The sequence below is a fragment of the Silurus aristotelis genome, assembly GCF_946808225.1.
Source record: "Silurus aristotelis genome assembly, chromosome: 23".
Lineage (NCBI taxonomy): Eukaryota > Metazoa > Chordata > Actinopteri > Siluriformes > Siluridae > Silurus > Silurus aristotelis.
Window position 1 is genome coordinate 3,256,364 of NC_139596.1, and position 27,984 is coordinate 3,284,347.

The window sequence follows — 27,984 nt, forward strand, 5'->3', positions numbered from 1 at the left end:
TGTCACATAAGACTACGGTGCCCCTGAAGCACAGAGTTCTGAGGGCTTTGCTCAAGGGCCCAAGCGTGGCAGATTTGCGATACTAAGGCTTGAACCTCCAACCTTCTGATGAGCAAACCAGAGCCTTAACCACTGAGCTACAACTCCCCTATGTTCATGCTTCAGAATTGAGGCCTATTCCAGATCAGGGTAAACATTGTATGTATATGTATATATGTATATGCACACTGTATGAATGTGGAGTTTGGAAACTGTAAAAGGTGATCAGTGTTTAAAAAACTGCAGCTATTTGAATGTTCAGGTAAATATTACATTTCATTCTAATGGCTCTAAATTTAGAAACTATAATAAGTTTTTGGAAGGTTTTATTTTAGAAGATAAGCCCTGGCCAGAAAGGAAGTGTTTCACGCAGGACTTGGTGGCTCAGTGGTAAGAGCCTGGCCTCTCATGTGTGAGGTTCTCGGTTTGAATGCGACCTCGTCTCTGAGCCGTCACTGTCTGTCTGTCTGTGTATGTGTTAAAGGTAAGTAAGAAGTAGGTGGGAGGGCAGAATTGAGACAAGGGGATGGGAGGGCAGGAGTGTGAGTAGGAGGGGTGAGAAGGGAGGGAGTGATGATGAGGAGGGGCCTGGAGTCAGATTAGGATGAGGGGATGCAGGGGATGGGAGGGCAGGGGTAGCATAATAGAGGAGGAGGGGCCTGGAGTTAGAGTAGGATGGTAGAGGATGGGAGGGCAGGGGTAGCATGATGGAGTAGGAGGGGCAGGAGTGAGAGTAGATGATGATGTGGGTGGGAAGAGGTCCTGTCCTCAGAAGAATGGGGCCTGAGTTAAAGAAAAAGGAGGACAGGATCCCTAGAGGGGAGTGTGGAAGAGGTAGAAGAGGGCCAGTGGTAGAGTGTAGGAGGTCCTCCCTTTTCACCAACTTTTCCTGAGGACAGGACCCTCACTCCTGCCCCTCCTACCTGCTCTGTACTCTCACTCCTGCCATCTACTCTTACCCCTCTCATCTACTCTCACGCCTGCCCCTCCCATCTACTCTCACGCCTGCCCCTCCCATCTACTCTCATCCAATCTCACGCCTGCCATCTACTCCCACTCCTGCCCCTCCCATCTACTCTTACTTCTGCCCCACCTGCTCTGTACTTTAACTCCTGCCCCACCTGCTCTGTACTTTAACTCCTGCCCATCCCATCTACTCTCACCCCACCTGCTCTGTACTCCCACTCCTGCCCCTCCCATCCCCATGTCCTAATTCTGCCCTCCCACCTACTTCTTACTTACCTCCAACACATACACAGACAGACAGACAATGACGGCGCAAAGACAAGGTCGGATTCAAACCAAGAACCTCACACATGAGAGGCCAGGCTCTTACCACTGAGCCACCAAGTCCTGCGTGGAACACTTCCTTTCTGGCCAGGGCTTATCTTCTACAATAAAACCCTCCAAAAACTTATTATAAATCCTAAATTTAGAGCCATCAGAATGAAATGTACTATTCACTGAACATTCAAATAGCTGCAGGTTTTTTTTAACACTAATCCCACTACACAGTTTCCAAACTCCACATTCATACAGTGGGCATATATTTATATACATATACAATGTTTACCCTAATCTGGAAAAGGCCTCAATTCTAAAGCATGAACATAGGGAAGTTGTAGCTCAGTGGTTAAGGCTCTGGTTTACTGATCAGAAGGTCCAAGGTTCAAGCCCTGGTATTGCAAATCTGCCACACTTGGGCCCTTGAGCAAGGCCCTCAGAACTCTGTGCTCTAGGTGCACCGTATCATGGTTGACCCCAGCTTCTGAGCAAGCTAAGATATGTGAACGAAAAATTTCACTATGCTGTAATTCTTATGTGACTTCTATTGTTAAACTACACTAACAATACTGATAACTCTATGTAACGGATGTTACTAGCAACTTATATACACATTACATTATTCACTGTCATGTTACACACAGATTCTGCACCAATCTATTTATTCTCTTTCTTTTTGAATTGTCAGTTGTACTCTTATGTAGCATCGTCTTTTAATATTGTATTTATTTGTAGGGTTTATTGTCTGACTCTGAGAGACACTCCCCCTGGTGCAGAGGAACAAAATAGAAATGGAAGAAAATGTATATTTAAAAGTCTGAACTAATTTACAATTTTACAGGCAACTCTACTGTATTAAGAGCAAAAAGATCAAGAGGAAAAAAAAAAGGAGAGAGAGAAAGCAAGCGAGAGCGAGCTCCCGTACTGGATCAGGAGAGAGAGATAATGTGGGTGTTATACACAGTACCGGAACATATAAAACAAGCTAATTGCAACTGCGCGTACGCACACACTGTTATATGAGAGAGTGAGTGATGTCACTTTCACCACACTATGATATAAAATAAAAATGTTAATATTAAAATATCCACAATAGATTAATACGTTATGTGAAAATATATATAGAAGAGAGTTGCTCTGAAACTGGATAATTCTGAGAGATCAGACTGAAGTTGACACAATCAGTTACACAAGAAACCTTCATTTGTGATTGTAAAAAGAATCTAAATTGCTGAATCAGGACATGTGAAGGCTGGCAAGATGTAAAGTGTTCAAGACGTCCAGTGCTGCAGCAGGCGAGATCTCCAAAACCTGCTGCTGATTCTTGTTCTCTTCCTGAGAAACCGAGACTCTATTACACGCAGTGAAGAGCCGTCACACACCACATTCTCTCCTCGACCAGGGAACCGTTCCAGCTGCCAGAACTGTTGGTCAACATAAATTGTACACACAGACACACAAAGTGAGTACACAGAAAACACTACGAAATAAAGAGAATAAACTGTTGGGAATAAATTTATATAATTTCATGGGACAATTATTAGAATTTAGGATGTAAATGTAGGTCAGTGCTTATAGTGTTTTATGCCAGCAGAGAAGACCTTACTGGCCACTGATATAAACACAGGACACCCTGCTGTCCTACTGTACTCTTAACACAATTTGACATGCACATGCATGTACTGGAGACTGGAATTTAAAGAATTCAGAAGGCACTTAAGTAAATTAATGATTTGCTGTCTGTCTGAACCAAAGAACTAAAAGCTGTTTAAGCCTGAACATGCTCATAATTCTATGCATTACATGAATATAGTCTATTTTATACTATACCATGGATATTTAAATGAGCTTAAATTATTAACAGTAAATAAATCCAGGTTTTACGCTTGTATTGTGCTGTTTATCTTTTTTTTTTATTTTTTAAAGGTGCTCAATATATTGCGACACCCGCCAACGAATATACTGTATAAGTATGGCCATTATGGGAGTGCGTTTTGCATCTCCTCCATCTCCCAGAGCAAAAAAATCACAGTGAGTGAAGAATGGTCTGATTTTTTGTTATTATTATTTTATTTATTATTATTATTATTATTATTATAATTTTTTTTTTTTTTTTTTTTTTTTTTTTTTTTTTATTGTTATTACTGCACAGTGCATGCATCTAAAACTAAGTTGTTTCAAATGTCTATTATATAATATTGTATTATATGTCCTAAGGCATTATATATTCAATACCAGGTTATATATTCTACATTATTACATATGTATATATGATATTTATATGTTCAATCTCCTTCCCCTCATCTAATTTCTAGTAATTGCATGCACATGCCTGAAAAGTGAGTGAGTCACGTGTATGTTATGCAGTTGCATGGCTCAGTCGCTTTTGTCCAGTCCACGTATATGATTATTTTAAAGATATAAATGAATGAATTGTTTACATGTGGGACCCCATTCCATGCATTCAATCCAGCCGGAGATGCGGCCGTTCTGTACAAAGCAATCAATACCAAAGGGTAACACAAACTTATGATCACACGGAGTTTGTGTACAACAGCAAATACAATTTCACTGAATTCTAATCCAAAAACATTCACTCATGGGTGTGACGGCCTGTAAAAACCCTTCAAATTTCTCCCGAAAAAAATAGACATACCGTGTAATGTAACCTGTATTAAATCATGCATTCTACATTGTCAATATGAACTCCTTTCATTCCTTTTATTAACAGTGTTTGTGTCTTCCGATGATTGTATTGTGTTGCTCTCAGGGGACTCCATCACGAACTGCATACCAGAAGGCATCTGGCAAGGTGAGATCACTCAAACCTCTCAGGAGCACACCTATTTATCAAATCAAGTACAGAGTACTTTCCGAAGACAAACCAACTTGAAAATATTGTGCGTTAAATATTGTCAACAGGTTTTTTTTCCCACATACCTGAGAGCCGATCACGTGAAAGTATTGACTCGATAAACCCACTAAGAAGACCACACCCATGCTGTGGCCAACTTTAACTTAGTCAAACCACTCCTAATCAGTTATATTAGAGAAGTGTGCAAAAAGAAGACATCCTGTGTACATTGGAAGCTGTGCAACTGGTGCTATTCTGATCACGTGTCACCACGTCTGCGATTTCATCAAGGACAGCGAGTTAGAACAAAGAGCAAAAGTGAAATTTTGCATGAAACTGGCCAAATCTGCCACAGAGACATTTCTCTGGAGGATGTAGCAATAATGAACAGTAATTTAAGAAATGGCCACAGTTATCGTATACTTGGGAAAAGGTTGCTTAGATATTGTGCAAATGATAAGAATGTAGGTGTCGCCAGTTTATATGCAATAAGATACTAGTATTTCTTTAACTACTAGTAAAAGCTGGTTTATTTTTGACCATATAAGATCCCAGTCTCGAAACACACTATGCTGAGATTTTCTTTCATTGCTATGATAAGTTCTGTCCCCCCCCCCAACTGGAATTTTTTTTTATAGGTATACTGAGGAACAAGGTAGTGGAGAAGTTGGCAAAGAACAGATATTAGAACATTTGGGATAAAATCAGGGAAAAGGGTGTGATTATGACAAGATTAAGAATCGGCCATACAACACTAAACGGAAATTTATACAAGATGGGAAAACACGAAAATGGAAATTGTGAAAAATGTGAAATTTTTTAAACAGTTATTGGAATGCACAGCAAATAATACAGAAAGGCACAAGCTATTTTAATCATTAAAAGAATGTGGTATTAACAACTATTCACTTATGGAGACACTAGAAGGAAGTAAAATTAACAACGAATTATTCAGATATTTAAATGTTACAGGACTAAAGAATAGGATATAAAATGTATTTATTTAGGCATTAATGTGTATTAATATATATTTCTGCATTGCTTCCTATCAAGTTGCGCTCCATTCTCCAATCCAGTGGGTGGCGGAATACGCACATTAAAGTTTGCATGCCAACCGCCATTTAAACAACAGGAGAAGAAATCACCAAAACATTGAAAAGCGAAAGCAGATGAAACGTTCAGTGAGAAAAATTCTGAAAAATAATGAAAGTTATTGCTGTTAACCGAGTTTTTCCATTTGAGGTCTTAAAGGAACTGTAGAAACATTAAAAGGTTTCTTGCACTTTTTCCCCAACACTGCCACTGTTTTTTGCCTGTTTGTGTTTCTGAATGATTGCTGTTGATATTTAACCAATGCAACTTGAAACATACAAGAGTTAAACAATGTTAAACATTAGATACATTTAGTTATGTAGAGACAATAAGTGTTAAAAAAAAATGTAACCATTGTGGTATGTGTTCATTACTTATGATCTGTAAGAATCAGCAGAAAACAAAAGCACTTTAGCATTTTCTTTTATTCATCTTTTATTTGGCCTTTAATTCATTCAATAAAAACATGTTCAAATGAAAATGTTGTCTACACTCATTTCTTTTGTCTTGCAAAAAACATCATGTTTTGAGGTATATAATTGTCTGGACCTCAGCTGGCGAGAAGGGTTTTATTTACTGGACCTCAAGTTGAAGATCCCTGAGTTATAGTATAATTGGGAACAGTTGGTTTAGATTTTGTGCAATTGATTGTGGGTGGAACCAGTGGAAATGTGCAATGAGGTACTACTATTTATTTTGGGGTTTGTTTTTAATCTATCAATGCAAAAAAAAAAAAAAAAAGAGGGCATAATTTTTCTGATTAGTACATAGCTTCCTAGGGTTGCTGGAACGACTTAAGAGACGTCCAATCAGAGCACACCTTACCAGTGCGCCCGATCAGCCAATAGTAGCGCAGGAGGCGGGGTTTATAAAAAAAAGGGGCGGGGAGAAGGGAAGGACAACACGGAAGTGCTGAAGGCTGAAAGACCTTAATTCAAGGGAAGGTTGTTCTCCGGCGAGGGATTGAGGAAAGCCCTATTTTTTTCCCCCAGACAATTTTATCACCCAATGCACCCAAGGCAACATTTAATATCCACAGTGGTTAGTGGTTAATTATTGCAGTTTGTCATTTTTTCGAGATCAGTAGTTATAACTGATCATGTGTCTGCTTTGAAATAGGTTTCCTGTAATGCTGGCTCGTTGTCTCTCTGGTGCAAATGCAGTGCAATAAAATGCAATGATAGCTGCACTCTATAAATGTATATTCTGCCTAGTTTGACCTGCAGATTCATTCGATGTGTACTAAAAGATGTCATTGAAATGATTCTGTTTCTGATTTTAAAACGACTTCTTTCCTTCCTTCCTTCCTTTTTTCCTTCCTTCCTTCCTTCCTTCCTTCCTTCCTTCCTTCCTTCCTTCCTTCCTTCATTCCCCCTAAACTAATTCATTTTTTTTCTTGGTTCTATTGCGTTATAGATCATCCATATACATCAATAAATAATCATGTACTCCTTTATTTGTCCAAAATCCTCCACCAGCATGCTTCAAAAGTAAATAGAGAGTTTTTAACCTATAGCTAATGTCCTAGATGTCCACTCTGTCTGTCCACTGCTTAGCTTTTGACTCCAATTGTCTTTTCCTCCACCAGAAGATCTCAGAGACCATCGCCGGAGTGGAACAGACGTTTATCTCGGAAGCGCACGTTTGTACCTTTAAACGGAACAAGACCATGAGCTGAAGCGCTACCTCCCTGTATTATCCCGCGATGAACGACAAGCTGCTCTTTCTTGGTCTGCTGTACTTTGTGCAGGGCATCCCATATGGCTTGCAGTCCTCGCTTCTTCCGGTCTACCTTCGTAGCACGGGGCAATCGCTGACCCGCATCTCGCTCGCCAAGGTACTTTATTTCCCTTGGGTGCTAAAGGTGCTCTGGGCACCCCTGGTGGACCGTGCAGGTACTAAGCGCCGCTGGTTGGCATCGACGGTTGGTGGATTAGCCCTTGTGTGTCTGGCGGGCGCGACGCTGTCACCTGAGCTACACCAGGGTGGTGTCGCGGGTGTGCTTCTGGCTATGAACACGCTGGCGGCAGTGCAGGACGTGGCGGTGGACGGGGCGGCCGTGAGACTCTTGCGTGGTGCCGCCGAGCTCGGCCTGGGCAACACGGCGCAGGTGGTGGGCTATAAAGCGGGCTCGGTGTTTGCCGGAGGTGGCCTGCTTGCAGTCATTGACGTAGTCGGATGGGGGTGGACGTTTACACTGCTGTCTTGCGTATACGGTGGAGTGGCCTTGTTTGTATGCGGTGTGAACGTACTGGACGGCGAAGCAGGCCGGGCCCCCGGAGAGGCAAGAAGAGTCACAAGGGACTCCGCAAGACCGTGGTTTATTTGGAGGAAGTTGATGGACGTGCCAGGGACGCCATGGACCATGCTGTACGTGCTTACTTATAAGCTAGGTGAGTGAAGTGGAAAAAAACCTCTGCATTAACTTATCTTTTTCTGCATTCACAGATCCTATGGCATTTTTTTAAACAATTACAAATGTGAAATAATTAATAAGGAGATGGTTGTTTAGTGGTTAAGTCACTGATCCAAAAGGTCAAAAGTTCAAATCCCAGCCACACCAAGCTGACACTCCTGGGTCCCTAAACAATGTCCTTAAGCCCATAGCTGCTCAGTTGTACAAATGAGATAAATGTAAGTCGCTCCGGATAAGATGAATCAAACAATGTCCTGTGAACACTACATTATAGCAGCTATAACTAGTTCACGAAGCTTTCTTTTTTTTGCCTCCTCAAGTTAAGATGATGTCAAAAATTCAGCTCATATTACCTAGAAACTGAAAAGTGCAAATTCCTTAAAACTTTGCTGTAGTGGAAAACTTCCATAAAAATGAATCTCAATATTATAAATTTTTTTTTATTTTTTTTTTTTCCCCCCACAAAATAATACTGTGAGAGGTTTTAGATCGTAGTCTCAAAATTTAATTCATTGTTGGAACATTATAGTTACTACATGAGCTGTTGTTGGAATTGGTGGAGAAGCCTGTTTGCTTGAGCTGGTCTCCGATTTAGACTTCAGCAAACAGTCTTCCAAAATCGAAGTAAAGTGTAATGCTGTGCCTCATCTCAATGCTCAGGTTGCTAAAATGTATTGATTTACGTCTCGCTCACAATAGTCGATTTCCAGAATCCTAACCCATGGTTTTAATATATTGTTCCTTATAAAAGTATTCACACCCCTGACCGAATGTTTTCATGTTACAAAAGTTTAATGGGGCACATTGCATTTTTATTTAGTTGTTAATGCAGAAACTTATCATAATTATGTTGAAAAATTTTATTTAAAAAGAAATCAGTTCTCAATTAGTATACATTAATATGTCATAAGTCCAACAGTGTTAATCGCTGCAACAACAGCTTTAAATTTAATGGGATACGTACGAAGTGGCTAGTTTTTCTCTGCAGATTTTCTCCAGGTTGCTCACAGACATTCTTTACCACAGACGGTTCTGCTACACTCATTCCCAGGGTCTCCTGAAGATTTACCAGAGCCTGTGGTATAATGCATTACTCAACACTTGTGTCATTGAGAGTCTGATAGACCCTAGATGTTATATCATGGAAGATAAATAAGCCTGATTTTAGTTTATGACATCATAACGTTTCGGCTGTTATCATTTACGTCTTTTATACTTTGTTACCGTTGTTTCAAATTCCATTCATCGTGTATATATATTCAATACGCAGTAAGACGTGCAAGTGACGAGTTTTTTCCGATTGCCGTAAAAATGGAATAAAGAAGTAATAAAAAGTAAAAAATAAAATAAAGTACATTTTACGATAGAAAAAAATTGCAGTGGAATAAAACCTAAACAAATATATACAATAGAAATAGAATATGACATACTATAGAGTATGTAGCAGCTTTTACATTCACAAACAAATCAGTTAGTACTGGATGTGAGATTCTCAAAATTATTATTATTATTATTATTATTATTATTATTATTATTATTATTTATTTATTTATTTTTTTTATTATTATTTTTTATTTTTTGTCAAAAACTGATGTAGTTCCCGCACCCACCACAAGATGGTAGTGTTTCCATCCATTTGCTTGACCAGAACGGCAAATTTGATTGTTGTAAAACGACATGACACTGTGACACCCGGCTTTTCCGCTGAACTCCTGATACTCTGACATCCTGAATGTAGAATAAACACGAAAAGCACAGTTTCAACTCACCACAAGCGAGTGTGCGAGTCGAATCGGTTGTGTTTGGCAGCAGATGGGGATTATGTAAGGGATTAGACTCTTTTGTGTCTGTGGCGATTTTTGGTCTGAACAGAAAATGGAAAAATGTGTGGGTTGTATGGTCTGGTGTTTTTCTTCTCATGTAAATAAATTCAGTTTGCTTTTGTTTTACAGGCTGTTTGACATTTAGAGAAGCGGGCTGGAAGTCTAAAAGCGTAAACGAGGGACAATATGATGAGGGATGAAAAAAATAAAATTCTCCCACTCTTTTTTTAATATGCAATAAAGAGCTTTTTCATCATCATCAATAATAATAAGAATTAAAACCAAGCTCTTTATATTAAAAGTTGCGTTTTTTTCCACAAAGGCCATAAGTAAAAATTATTGGAATATAACAAGTAATGCAAGCTTCCAGATGTCCAGATGTTTTAGACACAAATCAGGTACTGATGTAAGTGAGGTAAAGAGACCTGAGGTGCAGCATGAAAAATTCAAAGGTTTTCCACACACCTTCAACCCATGTTAATTATATCTTAATAGAACATTGTCATGCTGGAACAGATATGGTTCTCCTAGTTGGAGTGAAGGTAAATTTTTATGCTGCTGCGTCCAAAGACATCTTAAAAAATCGTGTGCCTCTAATGTTGTGCCAACAGTTTGAAGAAGAACCACATATGGATGGAAATGTCACAACCTTTTACATACTCGTTCAACTCGTAGTAGCCATTTATGTATTTTTGGGGTTTTTTTTGTGGACGCTGAGAGGAAAACCGTGTACAGACACGAGGAGAACGTGAAGCAAAGTTGTAACTCACTCAGTGACACCATTCCCTCAACCTATTCTCGAATCTTTTCCATAGAAACCAGTTTTATTCCTAATGTAGGTCTGTATTACTCAATAAACAAGAATTTCTTTAAGTATTCAGCATACAGGACCTGACTTAAATTGTTAGACTAGAAATTATGAGCTCGCTCTTTAAATTCCCAACCAAATCTAAAGGAACGCGATTTTTCTGAATTAATCAGACTAATGGCAAAGCGGCGATTCTTTTTCATAGACTTGTCACATGTACATTACTGTACAGTTATATTATTTCTTTACATATCCCAGCTTGGGGTCAGAGCGCAGGATCAGCCATGATACAGCGCCCCTGGGTCACAGAGAGTGAAGGGTCTCGCTCAAAGGCCCAACAGTGACCTCTATTGGCAATACTGAGGCTTGACCTTCTGTTCATTAACCCAGAGCTTTAACCACTTTCTCTCACTTCACTTTAGATTTGTATTGAAGTGACAAGGCTTCATGTATAAAAAAAAAAAGCACATTTTTTATAGGCTATATGCAATAGAGAAATTTCTTTCTCTCCCTCACACACACACACACACATCCTTTTTTTATTCTTTCTGCCATACATTTATCTGTCCCCTCACCCCATCCGTCTCTTTCTCCTTTCTCTTCTTGTTCCGTATTACACATGATTACCTCTAACTCAAATCATCCCCGTCTCTTGTCTCGTTTTTTTTTAACGACATGATCTCTCTTTCACTCCCATTCCAGCTCTTCATTGCTCTTTTTCTCTTCCTTGCCTTTTTATCCTCTCGCTCTGTTTCTCGTGATGTCCTCCTGCTCTCTCTCCCTTTCTCTTGCTCTCTCGCTGTCATTAGATGTTTAACGAAATCCCAGCTAATATGGATAATGACTCTCCCAGAAAATATTTATAGAGATTGTTTTGGTTTGAAAAAAAAATGGAATCAGAGTGAAGGAGCGAAAAACAAAGACGAGAAACTAGTAATCGCACATCAGACGCGATTCAGCCAGTAACTAATCTCTTTTCTCTTTAGGTAGAGATAAAAGTAAAGCATTGTGGGTAAAAGAAAAGAAAGAAAGGTAAACCTGATGTTAGGAAATCACATTCAGTTCATATCTCAGAGTGGTGTTGAAATAATGAATCTGTTTGGTCGGGAAGAGTTGGTTTGTTTTGTCTAATGGCAGCTCGAATGGCGACTGCAATGTAAGTACATTACAATATCATCAATGTGATGGTTGATCGGGTTGCCATTTTTATTTTAATGTAAAAGCTATAACCCATAGCTTTTACATAAAATTAAAATAGGTTTAGCGCAAGGATTGGTTGTGGCTTGTTAATTGTTAAGAATTAAGAAGAATTGCTCCCTATGTGAAGAAACCCTGGCCATCTTTTATTCTAAACTAAAGTTCACTTGCAATAAGAAGTGTGTTGATCTGCATAAGTGATCAGAATTTATTATTATTTTTTTCGATCTTTAATTCCTTTTTATTTTGATATTCACATATTGAAATGTGTACAGCGAATGAAAACTTAATTTTTTCCAATTCCGGACAATATTATGAGGTACTAAACTGGGTGAAATACATGTGTAAAAGTGTTAGTGAAATGCCAAACCAGTGCTCAGTGCTTTTTCTTTCTTTTTTGTAAGATCATCTTTTTTTGTTTTTGATTGCTTGATCAACCTTGTTAAATACACTTTAAAGAGATATCAAGCCGTTGACAGCCGATCAGATGTTGTTAATGGAAACGATGCGAAAACTTGATGCAAACTTAAAATCTTTCCAACATAAAGATTGTATGCACCTTTAAAATGAAATATACTGGAAATCAAATAATGGTGATCATAAAAATGAGCGCTATTACAAGATGTACAGAATACTTGGTTTTGAGATAATGCTTGGCTACAAACAAGTGTCACACATTCTAATAATGCGTTAGACCACCCTTGCTTTGATTGCAGCAAACATTTATCGTGGCTTTGTTTCAGTATGGTTAGTCACAACATGCATATTGTCCAGAGCGAGAGCTGGACCCCTTCGTAAGGTGTCTTCAGCTTAACTCCATGGGGTTAAAGTCTGAAATCAGTGGTGGCCAGAGCGTCACTAAATTTGAGCCCGAAGAGTCCTAGCATTGAAAGTTTATAAGACTTAATAAAACCTGCGATGTTGTATGGTTTAGAGACAGTGTCATTGTCAAAAAGAAAGGAGGCAGAGCTGGAGGTAGCAGAGTTGAAGATGCTGAGATTTTCATCTGGAATGATGACGATGGACAGGATTAGGAATGAGTTTATTAGCGGGAGCGTGCAGGTAGGATGTTTTGGGGACGAGGTGGGATTGAGATGGTTTGGTCATGTGCAGAGGAGGGACATGGGGTATATTATGGTAAAAGAATGCTGAGGATGGAGCCGCCAGGCAGGAAAAAAAGAGGATGTTGGGAGGGGAGACATCCAAGTAGAGGACAGGGTGGAATGGAGACGGATGATCCACTGCGACGACCCCTAATGGAAGCAGCCGAAAGGAGCAGAGGAATCCTACTATTGTTATCCTAAATATGTCCATGAAATCAGTGGAAGAAAATCCATTTTTGGAAAAACCTGGTCATTAAATATATTTAGGTAGTGACCTAATTGTTTGGGCACATAATGTAGCTAAACTTAGACCTGACCAACTAAAACAACTCCAGATCATAACACTGCCCCCCCATGGGTTTTGTACATCATGGGCTACTTATTTTATTTATTTATTTATTTTTTTACCTCCACACGTTTTGTACGTCTCCTTTTCCTGACAGGCCAATCACTCTGGGACAGGGTGAATCTTGGATTGAAATGAGAAGTTACTCATTGCAGAGCTATACAACTTGTTTTCAGCTCAAAGATATTAATCACTGCAGGACTTTTCTAAGGCTATCACCTATTTGCCTAGTTAATTCCAGATTTGTTTTTTTTTTTACTGAGACTGATTGAAAAATCGGAAGGTTTATGAAGTGGATAGTGGTGGTGCTCAAAAAAAGCCACAATCCCAACGAAATGTATGTGGACCATGAAGATAAAGCTCTCTTTTTTTTCCAATGCTTGAACTTCTGAGCTGGTTTCCAGTTGTTGAGATGTAGATTTCACCGAGACCTGGCAACCCTGCTTTGATGTTTCCATCAGCTGATCTTGTCAGTAATGACTGGGTAGAAGGATTTTTTTTTTTGTTGTTGTTGCACTTCAGCTTTGATTGACCTTACAAAGTAGGAATTATGAGGAATCAAAGTATTGATCTGACAGGAAAAGGTCCTTGTTTCTGTCACGGGTTGAAAAAGTTTCAAGCCGAAAAGTGAAGGCGAGGCGACGTTTTTAAAACACAACAGACTGACTGCTTCTCCTTGTAAAAGCAGAAGGGGGGGTAAAAGAAAGAGAGAGAGAAAGAGCGAAAGAGAGTCCCCGAACATGAAGAATAAATCCCCTTTTTGTTCGCACATTCGCTTTTTATAGACGGATCCTTTACATGGTTTAGTTCGGCTGTCTCAAACGATCGGTGCAAAGAAAGCAACGATGGTTGACAGTCGAAAGCTCTGTCAGCACTCGTGCGGGATCTTTGGGAGCTCGCTATCATCTGATTAGTTGCGTTTTTGATTTGACTTTCTGTTTTTTTATTTCATTCTTTTTTTTCCCTCCATTGTGGGTTCCCCCCGGACGACTGCGCGTCTGCTTGACGGCGGTCTCAGAGCTGTCAGTCATGCAAGACAAGCCGCATAAATAATGACAGAAGCGTTGAATAATACACGGCTAAACCGAACAAACTCGCGGCGCACGCCAGAGACAAAACTTTCCCGCTCGCAGATAAGCGCATGCAGAAAGCTGTGATGTAGGATTGCTTTTTCCCCATTCGTTTTTACTTGGAGTGCATGGAATTAACCTTCTGGTTCTTTGTGTCTTTTTCACTCATTAACAGATTTGATGAAGAAAGGAAAAAGTGGGGTTTTTCTGGTGACATTTATGTCTACCTTTAGCAAATAATGCTAGGACCAGTGTGAAAAATATTCACCATTCATGTTTGACATCCCAATATCGCTTTTTTTGTGTGTTCAGGTGAACAGGGCGCCATCACAATGTTCCCACTCTTCTTGTTGGATCACCACATGACTTCGCGAGAGCTCGGCCTGTGGAACGGGGTGGTCGCCATGGCCTTCTCTATTTGCGGCTCCTCGCTGGGTGGCTTTTTACTCTCAAAGTACAGGTAACGGGGGTATTTGTATCGTATTATACTCAGTAAAATTAGATTAAATTCATTGGAAAATGATGTCATACTACTGCATTAAACCCAATTCAGTTGCCAGGTACTGGTTTGGGAAGTGTGGCCTCTGTGGCATTCTTTGTGGAGGTGTAGCCTGTGTGTTAATCTTATTGATGGAGGGATAACCCATGTGTCAATCCCAGTGATGGAGTTGTAGCCCATGTGTCAATCCCAGTGATGGAGGTGTAGAGGATGTGTCAATTGCAGTGATGGAGGTGTAGCCCATGTGTCCATCCCAGTGACGGAGGTGTAGCCCAAGTGTCAATCCCAGTGATGGAGGGATAACCCATGTGCCAATTTCAGTAAAGGAAGTGTGGCCTCTGTGCCAGTGCCAGTAAAGGAAGTTTTGGCCTTAGTAACCATCTCTGTAAAGCAAGTGTGGCCTCTGTGAAAGTCCCAATAAAGGAGATATTGCCTCTGTATTAGTCTCAGTGAAGGATGTGTGGTCTTTGTGTAAGTATCATTGAGGGAGGTGTGGCTTATTTAAAAGTCCCAGTGAAGGACATGTGGTTGTGTTTGTTTCAGTGAGGGAGGTTTGGCCCCTGTGGAAGTCTTAATGAAGTAGGTTTGGACTCTGTGGAAGTCCCAGTGAATGAGATGTGGCCTTTGTGGAAGCCTCAGTAAGGGAGGTATGGCCTATGTGCACGTCCTAGTGAAAGAGGTGTGGCCTTCATGTCAGCCTCAGTGAAGGAGGTATTAGGTAAAGTCAGTCCCAGTAAAATAGCTGGGCAATGTGTTAGAGCTAATGAAGAAGGTGTGGCCGTAATGGCGATCTTTGTGTAGGTGTTTCCTCCTCGACCGACCTCCTTTATCATGGGTTTCATAGGTTTAAGACGCATCATTTGGCATCCGAGTGCAGAATCGGGTTCGTTGGCTCGTTGCACATTGCTTGCCGAAGTGTAGCGCTCAATATGATTATGTTGAATAGAAATTTTGCAACAAATAATAGCAAAAGTAAAAAAAAAAAACTGCATATGAAATAGAATTTTTCCATTCTGTCTTCTATCCTTTTTTTTATTTTATGAATGCATTTTCCAGGAAAGACTACTGTGTGTGTGTGCACACTGACCAGCCCTCCAGAGAGAGTGAAAGACTAATGGAGGTAAACACAGCTCAGTCAGTGAAGTGTGAGTTGTGAGCACAGAGAGAGAGAGAGAGAGAGAGAGAAAAATGAAAGCTGCCACTGGAAACAGCAAGCCATGTGTTTGTGTATGATGCTGATCTGAGATCAGTCTGGATCGTATTTTAGTTTAGCCTATATATGATATCAAATACTGTCAATACTATTCAATGATACTGACAAATCAGCCACACCTTCTTTGGGATATTCTCACATTGACCACACCTCCTTCATTGATGAAGACAAAGAGGCCACACCTTCTTCAGAGATACTGACACATAGGCCACACCTCCTTCAGTGATATTGACAAAAAAGCCACACCTTCGTCTGTGATATTGACAGAAATCACACCTACTTCAGTTACATTTTATTTAGGGATACCGACAGAGGCCATACCCCCCTTTAGTGATGCTGACAGGTGCAGACCAGAGACTAGTTATACCATCCCTGTGTTTCAATCTAAGTGAAGGAAATATGGTCCATGTGTCTATTTACATGTCCACATTTAACCCTTCGACGATCCAACGTTGAAAACTCGTGCATTTGCCCACCGAAGAGCGAACAGTCGGGGCAGATCTGATCTGACCCCCAGTCTTTTCTTTCTCTTGCGTGAAGAAATGGAATCTTGCAACAGAGGTGTGTGTGTGTGTGTGTGTGTGTGTTAGGGAGTGTAAAGTCATTTGTACGCCTCTCTGTCGCACACCGGCCTCATCTCGTCAGACACAGGCGCTCATTCAGGCTTCGCTTCCCACAGGTTGGGTTTCTGCTGTTTGTACATTCGCAGATGCTAAAAGCTCATTTGGACTCTTATCCGTTCCATCTGTAGCGCTCGAGTGACCACAGATACACACCCGAAGGCATCGGTCATCTCTCACACACACATAACCCTGCTCTTTTACTCGCTTGTCATTCTCTCCCTCTCTCGTTTACTTTCTTTCTCTTCTACGTTTGCACTCCTGCGTTCTTTCTCACCCGGTCTTTCTTTCCCTCAATGCCCCTTTTCCTCTTTTCTTTCCCATTTCTCTATCTCTCACGCCCCTTCTCTGTCTCACGTCCTTTCTTCTCTTCTCCCTTTCTTGCTCTCGCGTACCCTTTCTCCGCAACACGGACTCCTGCTCTCGTTTCTTTCTTCTCTCAACCTCTTTCTTAAAGTTTTTTTTCTCTTAGCTTTTTTCTTCTCCGGGTGCCTGCTCATCTGAGCTGAAGGTTCAGTGTTTTCTATCACCCTTTCTCTCTCTCTCTTTCTCCATCACCCTTTTTTTCTTTCAACACAATTCACACGATCGTCGCTGCTCCGTGTTAATGTTACGATTTTCCGAAGCAACCACACGTCTTGTCGTTTTTATCTGTTTATCGTTATGCACGATATTTTCCGACTCTTTCTACGGAAAACACAGCGAACATGCACATTGTGAGAATTCTATAACGTAGCGCGAATCTTCGATGCGGGACGCGTTCGAGACCCGACTTTGCTATATTACTGCAAAAAAAAATATATATATATATATTTTCAAGGACACAAACACTCATGTCCCACTGCATATCAACACACTCGCACTCACTCTCACACACACTCACACACACACACACACATACACGCACTCATTTTTGCATGATTGATAGAGTCCACTGGGTGCTCTGATTGGCATTAGTAGATAATAACTTGTATATATGTGTGTGTGTATGTGTGTGTGTGACCTCTGATGGTCACTAATTAGGATGAGTCTAATCAGTCAGTGACATGTTGTGTTATTGATTAGGCCGTGAAGCAAAGCTCAGCAGGAGGCTCTTTAACCGAATAACAGCGAATCAATTACTCTGAGGCAAAAAAAACAAAGTGTGTGTGTTGTGGAAAGTGTTTTCTGTGCAAATTCCCACTCGATGTCGCAACTTCACTGCCCCCCGATTGACCAACTTTTTCTTTGTTGTGAATTTCATACATCCATGAAACTAATTGTGTGTGTTTTCAGCATCAGCATGCTGATGAGACGTGTGTTCGTGATAAGGACCCTCGGCATGGTCTTCCAGTGCTCGCTACTCACGGTGCTCGAGCCCTCTTCTCTAATGAAAGGTGAGACACACACACACACACGTTCAATTCAGCTGGTCAAGCAGAAGATATAAACATCAAAGCCAACCAGCTGCTTCTTCTCAAACTGTTGCTTCTTCTGCTTCAAAGGGCTGTGAGACATATTTAAAAGGAAAACGCCATCTGCCCTCTTCCACATACCAGAGCTTACGGTCACCTCTGATTGGCTAGTTTCACTGTGATGGACTGAGGAATGAGAGTATGCTCCCCTTCCTACCCAGAGATCCCTCTTTCCATCTTTCTTTCGCTCCCTTCCTCTCAATCTTCTTTTGATCCGTGTCTTCCCATCTTTTTTTTGTCCGTCAGTCTGTCCCATTGTTTTGTCTTTTTTTCTCTCTCTCAATCTGTTTGTCCCCTTTGTTTGTCTTTTTCTCCTTATGTTAGTCTGTCAGACAGTCTGCCCTGAAACTCTTTCTTTCTCCCTCTCCCTCATTTTCTTTGCCTTTTGGCTTTTCTTTGCCTTTGCCTGTCTTCTGCTGTCTTACCTTTGTGTCTTTTCCAGATTTTCTTGGTCTGTCTGTCTGCCTGTCTGTCTGTCTGTCTGTCTGTCAGGCAGACCACCTTTCACTCTTATTGGTGTGTGTATGTGTGTGTGTCTTTCTAACTTGTCCTTCACTCTTTTCTTCTTACTCTCTCTCTCTCTCTCTCGCTCTCTCTCTCTCGCTCTCATTCTGTGTGTCTTCCCTTGTCCTTTTTTCCTGGTCTGTATGTTTCCAACTGTTTTTCCTTTTTTTTTTCTCTCTTCATCAGTCAGTCTGTCCATCTGCGCCCCCCCCACCCCCCCCCCCCGTCTGTTGGTCTGTCTTGTCTTTTCTTTGTCTGTCTGTCCGTCCGTCTGTCAAGCCATCGTTTCACCTCTCTCTCTCTCTCTCTCTCTCTCTCTCTCTCTCTCTCTCTCTCTCTCTCTCTCTCTCTCTCTCTCTCTCTCCCCCCAAGTTATAAGAATATAAAAGAAAAAGTACGGACAAACACCAAATACTGGAAAAGGGGCAGGAAACACAATAAACACCGAACATGAATAGACATGAATCAAATTAGAAGATGTAAAGGAACATATGCAGGATAGAATTATTTTATCTAAATTATATACATGTACAAATTATTACGTATTATTACAGTTTTAATTTGATCCGAGTCGCTGGATTAGAGGCGATTATCGTTCCTCGTGTGATGATGAACGAGTAGCTGCACTTCCTTCACGTTCCCCTGAAACGCAGCTCAGTTTGTCCTCAGTGCTGGAAAAGGAAGTTTGGGATGATGGCTGTAATATGTTGTGATCTATTTGAATTTTTTTTTACAGCAGTTTCTATTTCCTGTCAGTCGCATTGTTTAAACAGGCTGATAGGTTTCTTCCTTTTTCAATTAAGTTTGTCTTCTCTTTCAGGATCTTGTTCTTTAGATATTCTGATTGAATGCGTGTTTAGTGTCGAGTCCGTGTTGGGTTCGGTGTCGGAATTACGTTCCCTCGCACATGTTTTTGAAATTTGTTTGAAATGTATTCAGTCTGGATTTTCTCTCTCTCTCTCTCTCTCTCTCTCTCTCTCTCTCTCTCGTCACTGTTTCCGTCTCGAAGCCAACAATATTTTTTCTTGAGCGCTCTCGCTGTTCACTTTGATAAATGAATAACCTCTCTCTCTCTCTCTCTCTCTCCTTCTCCCTCACATCCTTTTTTTTAGTTTTTTTCATATGTTTATTTAATAAAAATAAAAAGATGAATCATGCCGGGGTTTTAGCTGACTCACTTTTATGTTTCTTTTTTTTCTCCTCTTCGCTCCCCATGAAGCTGCAGCTGTCAGTGTTTTTGTCACCGTCTTGTTCTTTTTCCTCCCTTTCTCTCTCGCTCTGTCTTGTTCTCCGAATCTACTCTTCTGATCATCCTTCTCCTCTTTATCTTCCTGTTTCTCCCCATCCCTACAAATGACATCCTAATGAAAATATATCTCAATATTGCATGAGTGGCTGTGGTTGCTGGAGGAACTAATTTTATATATATATATATATATATATATATATATATATATATATATATATATATATATATATACAGTGAGGAAAATAAGTATTTGAACACCCTGCTATTTTGCAAGTTCTCCCACTTAGAAATCATGGAGGGGTCTGAAATTGTCATCGTAGGTGCATGTCCACTGTGAGAGACATAATCTAAAAAAAAATCCAGAAATCACAATGTATGATTTTTTTACTATTTATTTGTATGATACAGCTGCAAATAGGTATTTGAACACCTGAGAAAGTCAATGTTAATATTTGGTACAGTAGCCTTTGTTTGCAATTACAGAGGTCAAACGTTTCCTGTAGTTTTTCACCAGGTTTGCACACACTGCAGGAGGAATTCTGGCCCACTCCTCCACACAGATCTTCTCTAGATCAGTCAGGTTTCTGGCCTGTCGCTGAGAAACACGGAGTTTGAGCTCCCTCCAAAGATTCTCTATTGGGTTTAGGTCTGGAGACTGGCTAGACCACGCCAGAACCTTGATATGCTTCTTACAGAGCCACTCCTTGGTTATCCTGGCTGTGTGCTTCGGGTCATTGTGATGTTGGAAGACCCAGCCTCGACCCATCTTCAATGCTCTAACTGAGAGAAGGAGGTTGTTCCCCAAAATCTTGCAATACATGGCCCCGGTCATCCTCTCCTTAATACAGTGCAGTCGCCCTGTCCCATGTGCAGAAAAACACCCGCAAAGCATGATGCTACCACCCCCATGCTTCACAGTAGGGATGGTGTTCTTGGGATGGTACTCATCATTCTTCTTCCTCCAAACACGTTTAGTGGAATCATGACCCAAAAGTTCTATTTTGGTCTCATCTGACCACATGACTTTCTCCCATGACTCCTCTGGATCATCCAAATGGTCATTGGCAAAATTAAGACGTGCCTGGACATGTGCTGGTTTAAGCAGGGGAACCTTCCGTGCCATGCATGATTTCAAACCATGACGTCTTAGTGCATTACCAACAGTAACCTTGGAAACGGTGGTCCCAGCTCTTTTCAGGTCATTGACCAGCTCCTCCCGTGTAGTTCTGGGCTGATTTCTCACCTTTCTTAGGATCATTGAGACCACACGGGGTGAGATCTTGCATGGAGCCCCAGTCCGAGGGAGATTGACAGTCATGTTTAGCTTCTTCCATTTTCTTATGATTGCTCCAACAGTGGACCTTTTTTTACTAAGCTGCTTGGCAATTTCCCCGGAGCCCTTTCCAGCCTTGTGGAGGTGTACAATTTTGTCTCTAGTGTCTTTGGACAGCTCTTTAGTCTTGGCCATGTTAATAGTTGGATTCTTACTGATTGTATGGCGTGGACAGGTGTCTTTATGCAGCTAATGACAGCACATGAAACAGGTGCATCTAATTTAGGATAATAAATGTAGTGGAGGTGGACATTTTAAAGGCAAACTTGCAAAATAGCAGGGTGTTCAAATACTTATTTTCCTCACTGTGTGTGTGTATATATATATATATATATAATTTATTTATTTATTTATTTAATTATTGTTCGGTTTTTAAGTCATGTTCAATGCAAAACTTTTTATATTTTTTTTATTTTTTTTTTATGCTTAACATTTTGACAATTTACATTTAAATACAATGCCTGCTTGGTTAAATAATATATACATGTAATTTCTTTATAAAAAAAGTATATTATATTGATTATATTGATTAAATTGAGTAATTAATTATTTGCCACAAATTAGATTGGTTAAATTAAATTCAATAAATGGAATTAAATTAAAAAAAAGTTGTGTGTGAGAGGATGGATGGATGGATGGATGGATGGATGGATGGATGGATGGATCTCAACCTTAACCCTATTAAACATCATGGCTTTTTTCACATGGACAAATTGTGGACAAAAAGTAATGGGACACCTGACTTTCCCAGCCGTACGTGGTTCTTCCTCAAACTGTTACCACAAAGTTGAAAGTGCACAACTGTATAAGATCTGTGGATGTGGCAACATGAATCTTTCCCTTCACTTGAACTGGGAGACCCGAACCTGTTCCAGAATTGACTCGTAAGTCACACAGTGAGCTCAAAAGTATTGGGACACCCCAACATCATATGACAAATGATATACAATTTTATTTTGTACATTGTAGACCATATACAATCGTATAAAAATGACCTTGTATGGTTAAGATTTCTCGTTCTTGGATCTAGGGAGAGGCCTCCTCACCTCACCTACCTCACTACCTGACTTTACCTACATCCTGGTGGTCAAATGAATCTCACTAAAATCTCCACAAAATCTAGTGGCACCTGTTCCCAGAAGAGTGGAGGTTATTATAACAGTAAATGGGGACTTTATGTGGGATGGGATTTTCTTGTGAAAGAAAGGAAGTGCTTTACTCTTACGTTGTGCCTATTTATGTCGCTTCCCTGTCGACTTTATCCCTTTAACCAATTGAAAGAAATTTCGAAGCTGCTAATTAACAGTAAGCGATCACGCTGGAGTTCACCTCCCTGTTTTCTTGCTCTTGTGGAGCGCACGCCACGCGACATCTCTCTGCTCATTGCTCTTTGCTCGCTCGCAATGTTGTATATTTCTTCCGTTTTCCTTCTTTCAAAAAAAACAAACAAAAAAAAAACATCATGGATTTAAAAGCCTCATAAAAGAGGCATTATCCGAATAATATCAAGTTGAAATCTTCACAAGAGCATGGACTCTTCTGTTCCTATAGTAACGTACGAAGCAGGCGATTGGTTCAAGGCTCGGTGTTTGCGCTCCATTTTTGCTGCTGCTTTTAATTAAAAAAAAAATTAAATAAATTCTAAATAAAATCTGTCGGTGCTTTTATTATTATTTTTTTTTATATATCTGTTTATTTTTTATTTTTTTTTTTTTTTTTTTACGCTGTACACACATTTCTCCTTCTTCGGACACAAGCCCATTACCGCAGTTTTAAGTGTTCGCATGTTCTCCACTTCCTCTTTTCCTACTTTCTTACACTTTGCATTGTTTATCGATGAGATTCGTTCCGAAAGACTTTGAGAAGAGTGTGTCCCAAATCATGGAAGTCCATTGAACACGCCTCGGGTTTCAGTGCTCATCAGTGAAATTTAGATGAATTAAAATTTTATACTTTACGTACGACAACCAGTTAAATTCACAGGTTACAGATTTGACTAGGGCTTTGAATTACGATTTTTTCGATCTTGCGATGAAGAAAGTGATACGACAAAATTGTAAAAATATTTCCAGAGCTCGCCAGAGTTTAGACAGCGGCGCATCAGTGATAATTGTCCGTGGGAAACACAGAGCTCTGTGTTTTGTTACATTTTGTAATCGAATTACTCGAGTTACAACCTTCAGCACACACATACATAGAGTATCCATGCACTATATGGCCAAAAGCATGTGAACACCACATCAATCATGCCCATATGGGCTTTTGGAACATCCCATTCTACATTTTGTCTCCATTTGCTCTTATAATAGGGTCCACTCTTCTGGGTTCCACTAGATTTTGGAATGTGCTTGTGGAGATTCGTGCTCATTCAGCCTCATTGACGTTAGAAAAGTTTGAAAAGTGTAATGTTGGGTTTTATAGTTGAAGACTAACATTTGCGATTCGAATGAGTTGGACAAAGTTCTATATTTTAATACTGAAAGATACATGTTCATGTGCAAAAATTGGTTATACAAATATTACACATTGATATAAAACATCATTAAATGATTTGATGATGATTTATCTATAATCTATAAAAATAAAAAAAAATACACTTCGACTGGCTCATATCTATGCAGTTAATATCAGCCTGCCGTGGCATTTCCTGGAGTTTAGAGAGTATACTTATTACTTTTTTACCAGCTCGATTGAGATGGTTTGGACATGTGCAGAGGAGGGACATGGGGTATATCAGTAGGAGAATGCTGAGGATGGAGCCACCAGGAAGGAGGAAAAGAGGAAGACCAAGGAGGAGGTTTATGGATGTGGTGAAAAAAGACATTGGTTTAAAAGAGGCATATGTAGAGGACAGGGGGGTATGGAGACGGATGATCCGCTGTTGCGCCCCTAATGGAAGAAGCCGAAAGAAGATTTTTTTATTTGTATTTTTTTTTTTTAAGATTATTACTTTATAAAAAATTTTTAATGAGCAGGTTCAGGTGTTTTTAGTTCCGATGTAGGCAATGAAGACATTTTATATGATCGTGCACTTTATACTTTGTGGCAATAGTTTGTCAAAGAGTCACGTACGAGAGATACTATGAGATACTTTTGAATTCACAGTGATACTTTCAGTCTAAAAAAGCATGTGAATGTCTTAATATATGACACTGTTCACCGTGTGTGTGTGTGTGTGTTTTCTTCCAGTCACGGCGGTGCTGAGTCTAAGCATGCAGCACTTCATCGCAGGCCTCATCACTACGCTCACCTTCACCTGTATGATGCACTGCACCCAGAAAGCCGAGGAGAGTATCCAGGTTCAGTTCGATATTTTTGTTTATAGAGTGCTTTTAGCGATGGACATTGTATAAAAGAATATATAAGTTTAGTGCCCATAAATTTGTTCCTTATAGTTGTAAGTATATTCCTCATGAGTGAGGTAGTGGCAACAATGGTGAGAAAAAAACCTTGAGAGGAACCAGACTCAAAAGGGAACCAGAAGGCAGGGGTACCACACCTTATCCCTAAACTACGGTCCAATGCAGCATTCCTACTGACCCCAGATCAGTCAATAGTTGCTTCTATAGGAAAGTACCATTCTGAAAAATCGGAATTCTACAGCAATATATACAATTTAAAGGCAACCGAACATTTTCTGCTGTGTTTTTTGTTCTCCGTGAAGTCAAAGTAGCTGTTTGTTTGACGCAGAGACGTCAGCAAGGCGTGCGTTTGAAACGCTCTCTGGCCTCGATCCCCTGTCCCTCGTCACACCTGCCTAGAAACTTCACAGGCGCTTTCTGGCATCACTCACTGAAGCTTTTCAGATCGACACATCAAGAGCAAACGAAGCGCTGCGTTCTTTTTTTACATGGGTGCCCCCGTCAAGTCGATGCCAATCAATAAAGAAATAGGCAATAAAGAAAAAAGCTAATTTTGAATTAGTATAAATGGAAAAGGAAAAGAAAGAATAACAATGGGAAGCATCACATAAACAAGGGCACACAGGAAAGATGGAGAAAATGTCGCTCTGTACCTAAACCAATTCAGTTTAGTTACTTTGGAGTCTCTGAGTCTAATAATAATGCTGTATGTATACATGTCAATATTTTGTGTGCCCATTGAAAACCATTGTTATCTAGCACTGCTTTATTCCTCCTGGACATGGAATTCGCTAAAGCTGCATAGAAATGTTGCTGCGATCCTCTTTTACTCCTCCATGATAACATCACTGAGCTGCTAGATGTTAGACACATGGCGCTTCACCTCTGGAGACATACTTGTCCACTCCATCACCTTCAGCTTCAGAACGTCACAGTACATGTTGGAATTTATGTTTACCTCAGTGAACCGCAGCTCCCCAATACCAGCAGCTCTCATGCAGCCCCAGACCATGATGCTACCACCACCATGCTTGACTGTAGGCAAGACACCAGGGCGTCACCACACATGCTGGACACCATCTGAGCCAAACAAGTTTATCTTTATCTCATCAGACCACAGGACATGGTTCCGGTAGATCATGCTTTTGAACAGGTTATCTCCAGCAATCTGTTTGAAGGCTTTCTTGTGAGTCAGCTTCAGAAGAGGTGAGCTTGTGAGATGATGGCCATGCGAACTGACTTGTTCAGTCTGAGCACTGACAAGCGTACCTTCTGCGACCTCTAATGCAATGCTGGCAGCAATCATGATTTTTGAAGCCTTTGAAGCTTCTGCACCTGATGCACAGCATAAGGACTCAACTTCTTTGGACCCTTGCGAGGTCTGTTCTGAGTGGAACCCGTCTTTGAAAACCTCTGTATGACCCTGACTACTGTACTGTAACTCAGTTTCAGGGTTTTACTGATCTTCGTATAGCGTCAGCCACCTTTTTGGAGAGCAACTATTCTAATTCTCAATTTTAAAAAAGAGTTCTTTGCCATGAGGTGCCATGTTGAACATCCAGTGGCCAGTATAAGAGAATTATACTCAAAGCACCAAATTTTTATTGCGCTAATAAAAGATACACAAATTTGTATGGTTCTGTCAAGCAGATGCAAACATGAACCTGATGAATATAACGTGGCTTTGCATGGTTAAGCGACATACAGCTTGGGGTTTCCTCACTTTTGTTGCCAGCAATTTTAACAATTATGGCTGTATGTTGAGTTATTTTCAGAAGACAGTAAATCTATACTGCTATACAAACTACACATTGACCACTCTAAAATATATCCAAGTTTAATTTCTATAGTATTGTCCCTTAAGATTATATACCAAAATAGTTGAAATATGAGGGTACACTCACTTTTGCAAGGTACTGTATGGGTACTGTACTATTCTGACCACGTGTGTCACTGCGTCTGCTATATCATCATGGACAGCAAGATAGAACAATGAGCAAACGTGAAATTCTGCGTGACGCTTTGCAAATCTGCCACAGAGACGTTCGACGTGACATACGTTTGGCATACGGCGATGCTGCAAATTCAGAAGAACGTCACTGGAAGACGTCAAGAGATCATGAAGACCTTCGAAGTGCTCAACCCCGTTCGGAAACTTGTGCATGATGATTGTCAAAAACAATCCACATGATCTCACCCACCCTACTCGCCAGATTTGGCTCCTGCAGACTTCGCCCTCTTCTTGAAAACGTAGATCCAGTTTAAAGGTCACTTTTTTTTTGACACCATTGAGGAGATCCAGGACGAATTGCCGAAGGTGCTTGACACGCTTCGAAATGACGACTTCAGGACACATTCCAGAAGTGGCAGGAACTTTGGGAACACTGTATTGCTGTGCAAGGGGACTATTTTGAAGGTGAAGATGTGTAAAGGTATCTAAATAAAGTACTTGTAAACAGAGGTAGTCTATAACTATGAATAAATAAATATATAAATATATCTTGAAACATACATACATACATATATATATATATATAAAAAGTGAGGCTATCTCACTGCAGCCTCTATGTGTAAGTGTGTGAGTGTGTGTTCAGTCATCGGCCCGATTGTGTTCCTTAGGCAGTATTGGGTGACAGAAAAGAGATACTGTGAGTGCCGGTGAAAAAAAAACCTCCAGAGAGAGAAACAGAACCCTTTTGAAACAAGTCCGCAGAAATAAAAGCGCTTCGCTCGAGTCTGGTGGCCGAGCCGTGCGAGCCCGAGTGCACACTTAGTGCTCAGAGAAAGCGATCCAGAACCTTAGCTCCTGGCTGCTTGTTTTTCATCTCAGAAGACCAGGGTTTTTTGGGACGAGGTTTCGACAAAACACATTGTCATGGCAACCACGTGTGTGCATATAGCCATGAGGAATCTTATTCACCATGGTGTTCTCATGGCATATCAATCTTTAATATGAAGCTAAAGCTGTGTTTTGCTGCATGGACAAAAGTATTGGGAAACCTGACTTTCCCAGCCATATGTGTTTCTTTCTCAAACTGTAACTAATAGCTTTCGAAGACAGCTTTATTAAGATATGCTTTGCGTGCTATGCTATGGAACAACTTTGACACCACAGGCCTCCTCACCTCACCTACATCAGTACCAGTATTTTCAGAGATGGCAAAAATACACACATCCTTCACTAAAGTACAGATACTCAGGTTTTAAAAGACTCTGGTATAAGTTCTGGACAGGAAATCATACACCAGTGGTAAAATTGAAAAATCCGCGCATTGATATGAAACTGGTTGACAGTGAAAAAACGGCGCACAACGAGGAGAAACAAATGTCGATCGTGTCACCAAATAGATTATAGCTTAAGTTACGAATCCATTTCTTTCTTTTACTGTATTTCAGGCGACGCACTATAGTTTCTTGGCTACCCTGGAGGTGTTGGGGAAGCTGTGCTTCAGCGCACTGGCCGGCGCCATAGTGGACACGGTGGGCTTCCCTATTGCCTTCCTCCTCTTCCTCTTCCTCACCTCTTGCAGTGCACTGCACGTTTGGAGAGCCATGGACACGGGGGTTCTGAAGGAACAGCTCAAAGAACAGCCGCAGTAAACCAGTGTGTGGATGAATGAATGTGTGTACAATTGAAGTGAAAAGGTTCGGAAAAGAAGGCAAATACAGAGACAAGCTTTTCACTTTAAAATGCTTGGACACACAAATTAGACCAAGA

General features: G+C 40.5%; 1 protein-coding gene and 1 long non-coding RNA gene across 3 annotated transcripts in view; one reads left to right on the top strand and one right to left on the bottom strand.

The window, feature by feature from the left end:
• Positions 1-6,146: 6,146 nt before the first annotated feature.
• On the top strand, positions 6,147-27,983 carry mfsd3 (major facilitator superfamily domain containing 3). Of its 2 annotated transcripts, none has more exons than XM_083526407.1 (6): positions 6,147-6,310; positions 6,858-7,662; positions 14,345-14,492; positions 17,640-17,740; positions 24,094-24,203; positions 27,663-27,983. In XM_083526407.1, exons 2-6 carry the CDS (start codon positions 6,975-6,977, stop codon positions 27,864-27,866), a joined length of 1,251 nt encoding a protein of 416 aa, XP_083382533.1. In that variant the 5' UTR covers positions 6,147-6,310; positions 6,858-6,974; the 3' UTR covers positions 27,867-27,983. The 2 variants fall into 2 exon arrangements, with proteins under 2 accessions (XP_083382533.1, XP_083382534.1); XM_083526408.1 differs by having other exon boundaries at positions 6,161-6,310; positions 6,861-7,662.
• LOC310718000 overlaps positions 8,597-27,984 on the bottom strand; it is a 68,595-nt gene continuing 49,207 nt past the window's right edge. The window contains exons 2-3 of the long non-coding RNA XR_014531022.1: positions 9,296-9,413; positions 8,597-8,760 (exon numbers count right to left, since the gene is read on the bottom strand). This is a non-coding gene — a long non-coding RNA (uncharacterized lncRNA). The remainder of the gene's footprint in view (positions 8,761-9,295; positions 9,414-27,984) is intronic.